The following is a 15420-nucleotide window of genomic DNA, read 5'->3' on the forward strand; positions in this document are numbered from 1 at the left end:
AGTTGTTAACTATATGCCTGCCCCTTGCCTGTCTGGAAGCCTGAGCACTGAGCCGGGCCTGGTGTTGTTTCCCGCTGCCTGCACCTTGCCTGTCTGGTGGTCTGCGCACCGAGACAGACGTATCACTGCTGTTTTGTTTCCTGCTGCCTGCTTCTTGCAAGTCTGGAAGCATCAACGGTGAGGGGCGAGATATTTGTTCCTCTCTGCTGCCTCCAACTTTCTCCTTTGTCTAACTCTATGGGCTTGTGAAGCACTTCTGCCAAGATTACTTTGCTTTTTTTGGGCCCATATTAAACTGGGTTTGGCTACTTGTTTTATTCTGAATGTACATTGATGCACAGCACTGTAACTAATTGAGGTGTCCCTGGTGCATTCAAGTTTTAAAAAATGTTTGAACTTCATATGACCTTAAACATTAAATTCAATGTGGTCATGACATTTAGCATCAAATGTTGCCCCTACTGAACCTCCTTGGACATTTCTAGAGTGCTCCATATTGATTTTCATGGAGTACAGACAAACATGCATAAATATTTATTATATTTATGTGTTTATCAGTACTGCATAGGTATCACTTGTCTGTATGTGTGTTTATGTTTGGATATTTTTGGATCGAAGATCGGAGAATGCTGTTTCATCAGGTTATATTTGTACATTCACATGTTAATAAACTTGAACCTTGAAGAGCAAGAAAGATTTCCCCCATGTATTATCAAATATTGATCTCCTAACATTACGAAATGCAGATTTCCTAGCAATTGCAAATACCTGCCATCATAATTCCTTCCTGACATCAGTGACATTACTTCAATCACTCTGTCAGCTGTGCTGTCTATGAAGTGTCCCGAGGTTCGGAAAAATGCACCAAGTGAAAAATGGTTTACTTTATTAATAAATCAGATGCTTGAGCAATGAGATGGCATCCAATTCAGGAATGCCATGTGACAGGGTCATACACTCCAATAACCCACTATCAGTTTGGAATTCCAAATCCAGTTCACTACATGACATTTGATAATCACATCCTTTCAATTCAACTTCCCTGCCCCTCTGGAATATTTACGATCCTGTAACACACAAAGAGGTGCAACAACCAACTCAATCAGACTCAACTCCTCAACAACAAACTCAATCAGAGACTCATTCAAGGACTCTTACTTGTGCCCTTTATTTTCTTTTTGTTCTCTCTGTATTGCAGTCAATTTATTCATCATCTTTTGACAGTTACCTGTTTTATGCTGAATAGTTTATTTTTTGCACTACCAATCAGTGGTAATTCTGCTGTGCCCACAGGAAAAAGGAATCTCAGGGTTGTATGTGATGTCATGCATGTACTCTGACAATAAATTTGAAATATTGGGGTATTAATCGGCTTAACATTCAAAGTATCTGCCAGTTCTGAGCTTGCCTGTTTATCCTTAATGTACTCTGCCTGACATGTCAGGCACAAACGAGCCTGCAGCTGACGTGGACTTTTTACCCCCTCCATAAATCTTCGTCCGCGAAGCCAAGCCAAAGACTCTGCCTGACATGTGTTTAGCTTTGGATTTGCAATTTTAAACACTGTTTGAAATGAAGTGGACTAGTGTGTCTAAAGAGTTCATAAATTATATTGGCAGATTAGATATTAAGAAAGCATTTTGTTTCATTAGTTCATACCACGTGAAATGATTTGTCGAGGAAACCAAGTATTTTTTAGCATCAAGGGTGAGCTGCAAATTAAGCAGGATCACAGAAACATTTAGAAGCTTCTGTGGTTTCTTCAAGCTCTCGCGGGATTGAGAATTCCCAAGGTCGTCACATATTTAGTTCATGCTTGAAAGCGGGATTGCAGTAGAAGTCCAAACCACTGGGCACTCAACTGCTGCCTTCCTGCTGGATTTATCTGCACAACGAGGCTGGCACTTGGGGGTTAGAATGAGTGCATGCAACCATTATTGTGTTCAGACCCAATATCACTGGCTCTTCCTGTTCAGCTTTCATCACATGGTTCATGCCTCGAATTTAAAAAAAGTATCCAAAGAATTCTCTTATGAGCACTGGACAATAATTTTTCATCCAATAAGTTTTCATACTACCCAATATTTTTTTCAGGAAGACAACTTCTAGATGAATACAGATAATTTCAGATTTGCTGTACCATGTAGGAAGATGGAGAAGCATTAACTTTTATTGAATTTAGCACGTGTAGTGACACTAACACATTGGATTAGTTCAACTGACCTAAAACCTGTTTTACCACTGATTTTTGTTTGTGCTCAGCATCTGATGCCTCTCATGTCAGTGTCCCACAGTAGTCGTCCGGCATTGATGGATTCAAGTTGCCCTGATACAGGTTTTCCATGGTGGCAATGTCCTAGTGAAATCTTTCACCATCTTCATCAGTGACGGTGCCAAGATCAGCAGGGAAGAAAGGTATAAAATCCAGAATGTCATGAATTTTCAATGATGTTGCAGATCATGTTTGTATGCTTGAAGTAAACTTAAAATATGACAGCAAATCACAAAAATAGTTACATCTAAAAAATGGTACATGATAGGAAAATCTTAAGGCATTTTTTTGTGATCAGCAACCCAAAATCCATAAATTACACCCAAAGTGTTCAGGAAGAAAAATCTTCATAGTCCAGTGTAATTTATTACCTTGATTGCCTGAATGGGATTAATCTTCAATTCCAGCAGAATTCAGGATGATCCTGGAAGATATGCAATTGTCATGGGAGTTTGTCCAAATTACTTCTACCTTGAGACCGAGTAACAATTCCATCAAAGAAAGCAAGACTGCAAAACTGAGCACCTTTCTTTTGCAATTTATTCAGTAAAACCGTGTCAATTAAGAAATGGTCTGTGGTTTGATACATTCCTCAGATCTTGCTTCATAATATTCAGCATTAGAAATTTACATGAGCATCTCTGCAATTGTTACACGAGAGAAAACACACGAGTATTCTGAAAGCTGCAAAGTTTCAGCACTCGAGGAGTTAAATTAACCCCCCCAATAAGGAAGTGGAAATTGAAGTATGGCGCCGAAAGTACAGTGGAAATTCAGCCAGATTTTCCTGTGCCACGGGGATCAATAGATTCTGTGCGACTTGTGTGTTCAACTTCGATAGCGTGCTGAGACCAGCAAGGAGCTGAAACACAGCCTTCAAAGGGTACCTTTACATATTGCACCATCTGTGCTGTTATATTTCACTCATCATTCCTCTCGCATACATTATACAAAATGCATTCAGCTACTTTATGAATATCTGCGTCACCTTCAGCTTGTCTAAATGAAACAGCAACACCCCAGGAGGACTTCTGTAATTAACTCTCAAGATGGCTTTTTTCCCCCCCATGCATGCCACTATGGTTTCCCAGTGCCTGGTTCATGCATTTGATACAATCAGAGAATCACATTCACTTAGGATTCCTCAGGCTGGATGGTGAAGCAAAGGCACACATCTCCTGTCACTGCCCTTCAGCCCTGGAGACCCAGGGTACATTCCTTTCCCTCGGAGAGGGGACAATGAAAACTGGCTGTGCGTTCTGGCACTGCTTTCAGCTGGTCAGTAATTGCCGCTTGCTCCAATCATTGGTCAATTTCTGGTTTAACAGATCAAACTGCTTTTGTTTCCTCCGCTGATACTCCCCAGCTTGCAGATCATTTGTTATTCCATAGACTGCTCGATTTTGCTTTTGTGTTCCTACCAGGGACGCGAATGGGAAACACTTAAAACTACCAACACACAACTTGAGTCTACAGTGTTCCTCAAAAAAACATACTTCACTGTTCATACACAGACAGTCACATTTGCAAAAAGCATTTACTGCTAGTTGAATCTGCCCAAAAAAACCATGTTAATTATTTTACAGTAATGAGATCAAACTACCCAGCACTTGTCACCCCAGCCCAGCACGGATGGCAGTCTCTTCAATCTGAGGCGCCTGCAAGCTCACACCAAGACACAAGAGCAACTTGTCCGTGAACTACTCTTTGCAGACGATGCCGCTTTAGTTGCCCATTCAGAGCCAGCTCTTCAGCGCTTGACGTCCTGTTTTGCGGAAACTGCCAAAATGTTTGGCCTGGAAGTCAGCCTGAAGAAAACTGAGGTTCTCCATCAGCCAGCTCCCCACCATGACTACCAGCCCCCCCACATCTCCATCAGGCACACAAAACTCAAAACGGTCAATCAGTTTACCTATCTCGGCTGCACCATTTCATCGGATGCAAGGATCGACAACGAGATAGACAACAGACTCACCAAGGCAAATAGCGCCTTTGGAAGACTACACAGAGTCTGGAAAAACAACCAACTGAAAAACCTCACAAAGATTAGCGTATACAGAGCCGTTGTCATACCCACACTCCTGTTCGGCTCCGAATCATGGGTCCTCTACCGGCATCACCTACGGCTCCTAGAATGCTTCCACCAGCGTTGTCTCCGCTCCATCCTCAACATTCATTGGAGCGACTTCATCCCTAACATCGAAGTAGCAGTGCAGAATAGTATCCTTGAATATAACTCAACTTGCCCTCTACCATTTTGGTAACAATTTTAAAATCACAGTGATCGACAGGTGATTCCTATCTGTACAAACAGCTCAGAGGTATTTGAATCTCTAGCATCCTTCACCTCAAGCATCCAAATATCTTGAGGCTTTACAATTACTTCTTCAATCAGACAAAATTTTATCTAATGTTAGAGTATGCTCCTGGAGGGGAGTTGTACAAAGAGCTGCTTCACTGAACAGATGGGTGCCACTTTTGAAGCTGGCAGATGCACTGTAATATTGTCATTTAAAGAAGATCATTCACTGAGGCATCAAACCAGAGGATGTGCTGCTTGGCTTTTGATTTCGGTTGGTCCGTGTACGCTCGGACATGCTGTGGGACTTCACCTGCCTCCAGAGATGGTTGAAGAGCAGATGTGTGATGTAAGAGTGGACTTGTGGTCCCTGGGCATTCTGTGCTACAAGTTTCTTAAAGGACAACCCAGTCGAATCTGGATCTAGCCAGGAGATGTATCGAAAAATCTGTCACGTCCAAGTTCAATTTCCATCCAGCATGTCAAAAGGAGCAAAGAGCTTGATCAGCCGAATACTAAAGCTATAATCCAGTTTTGAGATGTCCCTTCAAAGATGTGATAGAGCATCCATGGGTAAAATCTAGTGCCCACAGAATATACAGCCTCAGAGAATTATGAACAACTGCACTGACTTGTATTTAAGATGCGCAGTTGATGATATGTAGCTTGAAAATTACATGACTTTTTGTGCAAGCAGTTGCTAAATTTTGAAAACAGAACCCACATCTCAAAGTTTTGTGTTTATTTGGAAATAAATTTGAATCCCTAACAGGAAATCCATGCAACATATTTCTGTGGTGTAACGCCCACAGTAACAGTGATGCGACATGCATTCTATATGGATCTTTCTTCAGTCTCTATTGGCTACCTAATGAATCTAATTTCAAGTTAGAAGACCTCGCACTTTAATAATCAAACTCCAAGGGGAGCCTATTATGTAGATTGCTACAAATATTTTTAACAGTGACATCTTCAATTCTTTGTGTGTGGAAGACAGCAGACGACAAATACCTCATGGTCCTTCTATTGAATTTAAAACTGCATTTTAGTCAAGCAATGTTTGGAGACGGGAGACGTATAGCTGCACCAATCTTTCTGCCTCGTTCAGCTGACCATTGCTGGCCTGATTGTTGTGCAGCCTCAGCCACGTTACAAAGACTTTTATTTTTGGCTATCTACATTCATGAGGTCAAATTAAACCAACACGTACAATGAAGGTGCGAGGCACAACTTGCTGAGAAAGCAGAAATTGATTGGAAAATAGGGAGTGAACCGAGGTCGCCACATTTGACAAGATCAGAGTGGACCATTAGCTCCGGGCTCAGCTCAGACACTGTACCAAAAGAGCGACACAATCTTCAGCCCCTCTGGGAAGGCCCGACACAAAATCCCCCCCCCCCCCGCCCCCACAAAAGCTTCAGGCATCTCCTTGAGAACTGCTCTGATGCTGTGCCTCAAGAAATGACAAGAGCAGCCAGAGAGCCCCTAGGAGCACTGCCCCTTTCTGTTGCAATAGTGCATTAAACCAGAAAAATAAACCAATTAAACTCAGTGACTAAAAGGGAACAACCAATTAGCTCCAAAACAACTGTGGTAGTGATTTATTATCAGAGTTGCATTGCTCCTTCATACATTTTTCCACAAACAATGCCCTTCTTAGTCATTTTCTTTAAAGAGTGCAGCAATGTCAAACGAATTGTAAAATCTGCACAAAAACAGGAAAGGAAATGGTGTAATTAAAATTTTGTTTTAAAAAAAAGGACAAAACGTGCAATCTGTCCACCCGCCATCTGTTGGAAAGGTGGCACCGTTCTTTCTGCAGAATCCGATTCCGCAATGCACCTGGCATCTCGATGCAATTTCAAACCCCTTCCCCTCTGCCAGTCGGAGCTCGAGGGTTTGACACAGTCTCAGCACTTCCACGGGCTGCGAGGTGGGAGCGGCGTGGACAGGGGATGGTGGAGTCACCTCTGGCATTCTTCACTCTTGGTCACTGATGGGCTGAATGGGAAGATGGAGCTGAAGTGGATCCCGAAGACGCTTCAAGTCCAACTCCGCCTGAAATGCAGAATCCAATGTTACCAAAGAGCCCACATTTCTTTGGACGAAGGCATTCTTCATAAATGTGAACACTCCTTATTGTTTTGCAAATCAAATCTATGCCATTAAAAAGAAGATGCAGTTATATAATCCCTTTTACCACCCTGAACATCCCAAAATGACAAACGAGTTCCTATCACCTCTAATTTTCCACACTCAGGATTAAACATTTTCCAACTAAACAATTGGCAGGTGGGTTAGTGTCGCACTTAGTGTAATGCTAATACAGCACCAGCGACCTAGGTTTGAATCCAGAGCCAGTACAAATGTATATACTCCCTGTGACTGCATTTAATTTTAAATTTATTTTATTTTTAAAATTTAGTTAAGATTTTTTTAAAAAGCACAGTAACAGGCCCTTTCAGCCATGAGTCTGTGCCGCCCGATTACAGCCAGTTGACCTACAACCACTGGTACATTTTTGAATGGTGGGAGGAAACCGGAGGCCCCAGGGAAAACCCACACAGACATGGGGAGAACGTACAAACTCCTGACACACTGAACAGTATTCAAATCCCAGACTTGGTCACTGACGCTGTGACGCTAACTGCCACGCTGACCATGCTGCTCTGAGAGCTCCATTATCCTCCCACCCTTCAAAAAAAAATGGAGATTGTCAGTTAATTGAGTGGCATGGGCTCATGGGCCCTTGCTAAATTTCTAATTGTAAAAAAAAGGGTGACTGAAACTATTACTGTCAATCACCATCACAAAACTCTGCTCCCCAAGCCCCCAGTTCTCTCTGGCCACTGTCTAAAACTGTTCACAATGCAAATTTGTACCCATAAATCATTGCCCGAATCCACTCAATCTCATGTGCAGCTGAAACCCTTGTTCACATTTTTGAAACTTCCAGATTTGTTCATTCCAGTGCCACCGCTGGGCCTTGCTCTCTTGTTACAACCTGTGGGATGAGATGCAGGTCACGTAGCATCTATAGAAAGTAAAGGGTAACTAAATTTTCGAGCCTGAGCCCTTCGTCAAGTTATGAGCTAAAAAGCAGACAAGCATCTGAATAAAAAGAGAGTGGGGGGGGGGGGGATGGGAAGGGACGAGGAGCGGAGGAAGGAAGGGGCTGGGGGAGTAGTATAGGTTAACCAGTCAGAGGTCATAGATGAGAGGGTAGAAGAGCAAGGCTGAGAAGTGATGGGGAGGGGAATGCACTTTGAATGGAGAGGGACGGGAATGGGCTGGGGAGTTGCAGGAAAGGAGACAGAGAAATAGGGAAACTTAACAGAAGCTCGATAAGTCTTTGTTAATATCATCTGGTTGGAGAGTGGATTAGACGGAATGTGTTGGTAGATAGGAAAGAGGAGGTACAGTTAAATTAGATCAGCCATAAGCTTCCTAAATGGTGAACCCAAATGATCGGCTCCTAATTTGTGCGCTCAAATTGCAGAAGTGCAAGGTATTGGTGAGCAACACACTAACAAGAATTTTCATGTCGCGTAAAACCCCTGTTATCCAGAATTCAAGCAACCAGCAAAAAAATTTGAAGAAATTAAATAGGTTAAAGGTACAGAAGTTTTAAATTTGTGCACCTCACTGTTAGTTCGCCATTCACTCACCATTCAATCTCAACTAAACGGAAAAATCATTTATCTGGCATCCCAATAGGTGCTGGATACCAGGGGTGTTACTATATTTTGGACCCTTGTCTCTGGAGACATCCAGACATTTCACTGCACTGTGTACTTCCTTTGAAAAGCCAAGATACTGTGCATTGATCGAAATTTGAAGAAGAAACTCAGCAAGGAGACTTACACTTGATAATGCTTCACTGAAATTCTGCCAAGCACTTGAAGTGATGAGCCGATAAAGGCAATGGAGTGAGCCCTGGTACATAGCAATAGTATTGATGGGTGAGAATGAAGAAGCTGTGCAGAAGGGCATGTGCTGTGTGATTACAAAGTGCAGTCATTGTTCTGATAAGGAAAATAATTCACATAATTCTCGTGGTGCTTTGGATTCTCTTTACCCAACACCCACTCCTTAAACAAGCTCCATTCTGGTACCCCAACCTCATCCAATTATGACAGAGAATGTGTTCACGTGTAATGGGGAAGGTCATGTGACCTCTTCAGCAGGCAGATCAAAAGTGACGTCACCTGCCCACCATTGAGGCTGATATGCGATTGGTCCAGGCAGATCTTGTGGACAGGCTCTGCATTGAAAAAGCAGCACGTGGAGTCACTCGGTCGGTTTTTGCTGCTGTGTGGAGACTCTGAACTCCAGGACACGGGGGGCATCGGAGGGCTGACGGCAATGGGCCCATCCTGCATCCCGAGCCGTGGGCAATGGTGGAGACTAGGTTCATTTGATACACAGTGCTTGGTTAGTTACAATTGATTTCTGTTTAATTCGGGTTCTGTGACTGCTAGAGATAGAGAGGCCTGGTGGGTACTTGGTGTTTAACTCATGGATTCCCAATTGGGAGTTAAGAATGTCTAGCAGTTATTTTTTGTACCTGATATGTAGGTATGTGTGTATTATTGCTGTGTATATGTGTGCCCGACCGTGAATTCCCCTGCGCAAAATAAAGACCACAGTTAATAACACATGTCCAGCCTGGATTCTCTTTGAACCCTTCCAACCTATTCTTTTCTTTTATTAAATATTTTTATTGAGTTTAACATATACATACAAAATTTTTGGATAATTTCATCTCATATACATAGAAGTACAAAAAAATAGATAGAACTACATTAGACAGTTCCTTGATCCACTTGTAAAACAAGTTATTGATTTAATATTTGATAACCATGTTAAACCCATATTTTCCAAATTCATCCAGATTAAAATATTGATTAAAAAACCCTAAAAACTAATTCAAATTGACCCCTCCCTCTAATCAAGGAACCTTTGTAACAAAAAAAGGGAAATTGTGGATCAAATAGCGACCTCCAGACATCAGACAGAGAATCTGTCATACAAAATTCTTAATTCTTCCAATCATGGAAGAACATACAAAATTCTTAATTCTTCCAATCATGATAGCATTCTACGAATGGGCCTCAGACCTTTATAAATTTAAACTTTTTATCTTTTGAAGCTTCACTGATCCATATTTTGGGAGTGCCCCAATTTAGAGAAGATTTTGAAAAGACATTTTCCAAACTTTATCAATGATTTTTAAGATCAATATAGAACCTTGTCCAGTAATTGCTTTTTCACGCAGGCCAATTGTACTTCTGTCTGCAATTCAGGAGAAAGTTTTAGCCTTTAATCATGCTGAGAGCCAGACAAGCAATTTCAATGAAATGGAAAGATGACTCTTCACCGACCCAGACACAGTGGTTACATGACATAATGTCCTTTTAAGCTTGGAGAAATTTGGATTCAACATTCCAACCTATTCTGAACACATCAGGGCACACCTCAACCACACAGATATTCCATTTGTCCGCTGTAGTGAACCACCTCATAGCATGTGGCTCTGGAGGGCTCCAGCACAAGTCCTCTCCTTATGCAGTCCCTCAGGGTGGTGGACAACTTGCTACCACTTCTTTACACAAATGTGCTGGAGAAACTCAGCAAGTCACACAGCATTCTTTCTGGAGCAACAATAAAGATACATAACAAATGTTTCAGGTCTGAGCCCTCCATCAAGGTACAAGCCAAAAACCAGAGTAAAATAGTGTGGCGAGGGGTAGGGGGAGGAGCACATGGCCATAGGCAAGAGGTGGAAATGGGAGGGTGGATGAGAAAAAAAACCCTCAGAATATCCCCTCCCCATATCGCTTCTCAACCCCATCTCACCTATGAATGCTTGCCTGTGAGCCTCTCCCACCATTTCATTCAAGCTCTCACCTCCTTCTTGCTCATACCTTAATGAAGGGCGCAGGTCTGAAACGTTGGTGACTTACATTTATCTTTGCTCTTTAAAGAAAGCTGCAATGCTGAGTCTCTCTAACATTTTCAGTAATCTATAATTACATCCTCTGCAGATTTTATTGTTTAACTTGCTTTCACATCTGTCAGTTCGAAAGGTAGTTGATTAAGGCAATGTAGGTACCACAAACTTAAATGTACAGCACTATTACAGGCCCTTGCCCACAAGCCTGTGCCATCCAATTGAACCCAATTTGACCTACACTCTTAGTATATTTTGAATAGAGAAAACCAGGCCATCTGGAGAAAACTCACAGGATAACTTTTTAGATTGCGCCAGATTCGAACCCTGGTTGTTGGCGCTGTTACAGCATTACACTAACCGCACAACCTTAACATCTTCAAATGGGGCAGGAGGGCATTGTGTCAGCTGGCCGGTCCCTTCCACCACTGTGTGCATATTGCGTTGCCACAGACACACCATGTAATGGAACTGAATACGGATTTCCACAGAAGGCTGGATTTTACCTGAGCAATCGCGTCCTTAAGCCTGTTGTATTTTTCAATATCAAATTTTGTCTTTATGGCTCCTTTGTGGAAGAAATGCAAATATTGTCTGTCTCTGGCATCCGGGTAAATGTACTCCTGGGGAAAGAAAGGGGTTGGTGCCAGTCATTAAATCAATAACTTTAGAGAGGCAGGTAGGATTGTAAACAGAAGAATTAATTGGCTAAAGAACAAAAATTAAATCTTGGAAATATTTTTCGTAAAACAGCTGCCATGATCTGTAAACCTGAAAGGGCTGTGAAAGCAATGATGACTTTGACAAAGGGGCTGCACAAATACCTCCTGATAGGAATATTACAGCACTGTGGGGAACGAACGGGACACTGAGAAAATGGTAAAAACAGAAATGCTGGAGGAACTCAGACAGTCTCGTAGCATCCATAGGAGGTCAAGATATATTAACAATGTGTCAGGTACAAGTTAAAAGCAGGCAGGAGTCTCAATAAGGACTGAGAAAGGTGGAGGAATCCAGACCATCAGACAAAAGCTGTTAATTGGATACGATAAAAGGAGAGAAATTATTTTCGCTCTGTGAAAGGAGACAGAGGGAAAGGGGGGGAAGAGAGAGAGAGAGAGATGGGCATGGGTGTAATGGGAAAATGACTGCTAGTTTATGATAGACTTCAAGGAAACATTTTCTACCCCACAACCAACTCCATGGTTGACGAGTGAATGTCAATAGGCACGTTGTGTTCAGTTTAGGAAAGTATGACACCAGGAACATCAGGGAACCACCCATTGGAATATCGGGTAACGTCAGGAAACCACCCACTGGAATATCGGGTAACGTCAGGGAACCACCCACTGGAATACCGGGTAACGTCAGGGAACCACCCACTGGAATACCGAGTAACGTCAGGGAACCACCCACTGGAATACCGGGTAACGTCAGGGAAACTCCCACTGGAATACCGAGTAACAGCAGGGAAACGCCCCCTGGAATACTGGGTAACATCAGGGAAATGACCCCTGGAATACTGGGTAACGTCAGAGTAATGGTCACTGGAATTTTGGGTAATGTCAGAGTAATGCCCACTGGAATAGCAGGTAACGTCAGGGTAATGCCCACTGCAATAGTGGGCAAGGTTCACTGCTCAAATCCACGTGATCCATGGGTGTCCTTGGCTAATGGATGTCAAAGTGTGCCCATGGATCAAACTAAGGCTCAACAACAAACATTTCACCTAAACCTCCATGGTTTGGTTGCTCTGCTGCCCCCTGCACCTCACTTAATGAAGGGAAAGCTGACAGACAGAAACAAGAGATTAAAATATGAAAATCAGCAAATGCATTGATTGAAGTAAAAACAGAATGCTGGAGAATTTCAGCAGGTCAAACGGTAAAAGTCTGAAAATCCAGATGTCAGAAATCCAGACCTCAAAAACTCTCGCCTAAAATCAGGACCTCCTGAGAATCTGGACTTATTGAAAGCTCTTGACTTGTACGTGCTTGCATGTAATGCATGAGTGCATCGTGTAAGTACCACAGACGTATAGCCCAAGAATCCGGAAACTATGAAAATCCAGACCAACTCAATCCCCAAGAAGTTCGTATTTTAGAACTTTTTACTGTATAGAAAAGATAGATTCATGACCAACATTTTGGGCTTGAGCCCTTCATTAAGTTCTGACCATGTGGGCAGGCAGCTGAATAAATCGGTGGGGGAGGAGCACAAAACACAACACCTCCAGTGTTTCTCTTTCAGGAAAACAAATGCTCTCCAATCAACTTTGTAGATGAAGTGATTTAGGAAAGGCTATGAGGCAGATGAAGCAAAATTCCTTATTATTTTCCAGAAGAATACTGGAAAATTAATTTTTGTACAAGGTTAAGCCAACCTCTGGCATGGCAGAAAATTGCCCAATGTTGGTGCCTACCTGCCGTGTCATGACAAAATAGGCATACATCGCCATTGCACTGCCATAAGTAATGAAATAGGTGACGGGTTCCATTATATCCCAGGAATACTCCCACCAAGTCAGACGAGCCAGGATTCCGAACTGCGTCGCCATGAAGGCCATCCCGCCCCAGAGCACCCAGGTCGATCGCTTCTCTGCCCTCCTGTCCAATTCCAACTTGACCTGCAGGAAAAGAAAGAGATGAGCTATCATGTGCAAGAGTGAACCAGCCTTTCCAGACAGAAGTTTGGCAACTGTTTCTATCTGCTGAAAATAAGGAAGCAGGAATCATCGTATCTGATTATACAATTATACATACGAAATTCAGCACAAGTATAGGGTTCGTCGTGATCCACAAATGTGCAGGAGACAATCAACAGGAACTTTACACCGATGACTGTGGGGCTCGGTACGACAACACCACCATCTACAAATTTGCTGATGTTACTAAGGTAGTGGGTTGTATAAAGGAAGGGGATGAGTCAGCATGAAGGATGGAGGTTGAAAACTTGGCTGAATGGTGTACGAACAACAATCTTGCACCAAAACTAAGGAACTGATTGTTGTATCAGGAAAGGAAAGCCAAAAACTGAGATGAAAATGGGGAAAAGGGGGATGGAGGTGGCGAAGAGGTGGAAAATAAATATAAGCAAGATATAAGATGGCCATGTTGAACTATATGACTATAAACATTAATGGAATATATAACAAATTAAAAGGAAGAGGCTACTAATTTTATTGAAGAAGGAAAAAATAGATATAGCATTTGTGCAGGAAACGCATCTAACTGAAGCGCAACATAACAAATTAAAGAGAGACTGGGTAGGACACGTAGCGGCAGCATCTTATAATTCAAAAGCTAGAGGTATAGCCATACTATTTAACAAAAATGTACCAATTAAAATAGAGGAGGAAATATTAGATCCAGCAGGGAGGTATGTCATGATAAAATGTCAGAATATACTCAGAATTTTGGAATTTGCTCAATATATATGCACCTAACGAGGAGGATCAAAAGTTTATGCAGGATATTTTTTTGAAGATTGCAGACACACAAGGAAATATATTGATAGGAGGAGATTTTAACGTTAATTTGGACCCAATGTTGGATAAAACTGGACAAAATACAAGTAATAAGAATAAAGTAGCCAAATTTATGGTTAAATCAATGCAGGAAATGAAACTTATGGATATATGGAGGCAGCACCCAAGAGAGAAGGAATATTCATATTATTCGAGTAGGCACAAAACTTACTCAAGGATTGTTATGTTTTTGTTGTCAGCCCATATTCAAGGGAGAGTTAGGAAAACTGAGTATAAAGCTAAACTACTATCAGATCATTCACCCCTGTTATTAGCAATAGAACTGGAGGACATTCCACCAAAAACATATAGATGGAGGTTAAACTCCATGCTACTTCAAAGGCAGGAATTTAGGGAGTTTAGTGAATGCCAAATTAAAACATATTTTGAAATAAACACAGGATCAGTGAAAGATAAATTTATATTATGGGACGCAATAAAAGCCTTCATTAGAGGGCAGATAATGTTATGTGACTAAGATGAAAAAGGATTACAATCGGGAAACAGAGAAGTTGGAAAGGGAGATAGTAAATACAGAAAAGGAATTAGTAAAAAGGGATGAGATAATGAAAAGGAGAGAATTGGCGGACAATAAAATAAAATACGAAACATTACAAACGTATAAGGTGGAGAAAAAAATAATGAAAACAAAGCAAAAGTATTATGAATGGGAGAAAAAAAACATAAAATATTAGCCTGGCAACTTAAAACAGAACAAGCTAAAAGAACGATTCTGGCATCAAGGAAAAAGGACAAACAAATTACATATAACCCAACAGAGATTAATGAAAATTTTAAGGAATTTTATGAACAATTATAACAAATTGAGAACAAGGGAAAAGATGACAAAATAGAGGAATTTTTAGCTAAAATTGAACTGCCGAAATTGCAAGAAGAGGAACAAAACAAACTAATAAAACCATTTGAAATAGAGGAAGTACAGGATATATTAAAAAAGCTGCCAAACAATAAAACACCAGGAGAGGATAGATTTCCAATAGAATTTTATAAAACATTTAAAGAGTTATTAATTTCTCCTCTCCTGGAAGTAATGAACCAGATAGAAGAAACACAAAACTTGCCAGATTCATGTAAGACCGCAATAATTACAGTAATACCAAAGACGGGGAAGGATCCATTAACACCAGCATAATAACGACCAATATCTCTACTGTAAGGTAAAAAATATCATGAGTTGGGACCGGAGAAGGAGTCACCCAGTACTAAGGAGTAACAGGATGCAGGTGTGACCTTGTACGCTCAAGATAAGTGTGGCAATAACAAGATGATGTGCAGCAGACTAACAGAAAAGGGTAGCAACAGCTTATTCATTGGACAATGAATTGGACAATGAGGTATAAAAAAAACAC

General features: G+C 41.5%; 1 protein-coding gene and 1 pseudogene across 5 annotated transcripts in view; one reads left to right on the top strand and one right to left on the bottom strand.

Annotated features, from left to right (window-relative positions):
- The first annotated feature begins 1812 nt into the window (after positions 1-1812).
- On the top strand, positions 1813-5189 carry LOC138737311 (aurora kinase C-like; annotated as a pseudogene).
- Positions 5190-6144: 955 nt separating this feature from the next.
- mcu (mitochondrial calcium uniporter) overlaps positions 6145-15420 on the bottom strand; it is a 188275-nt gene continuing 178999 nt past the window's right edge. For 3 of the 5 annotated variants that reach the window (XM_069885533.1, XM_069885534.1, XM_069885536.1), the window contains 3 exons: positions 12947-13150; positions 11031-11147; positions 6145-6629 (listed from right to left, as the gene is read on the bottom strand). In XM_069885533.1, coding sequence (XP_069741634.1) covers positions 6552-6629; positions 11031-11147; positions 12947-13150 — 399 coding nt within the window. In that variant the 3' untranslated portion in view covers positions 6145-6551. Of the gene's footprint in view, positions 6630-9367; positions 10226-11030; positions 11148-12946; positions 13151-15420 lie in introns of those variants that run through there. The other 2 variants (XM_069885535.1, XM_069885537.1) reach the window with 2 other exon arrangements.

The sequence above is a fragment of the Narcine bancroftii genome, chromosome 6, assembly GCF_036971445.1.
Source record: "Narcine bancroftii isolate sNarBan1 chromosome 6, sNarBan1.hap1, whole genome shotgun sequence".
NCBI lineage: Eukaryota > Metazoa > Chordata > Chondrichthyes > Torpediniformes > Narcinidae > Narcine > Narcine bancroftii.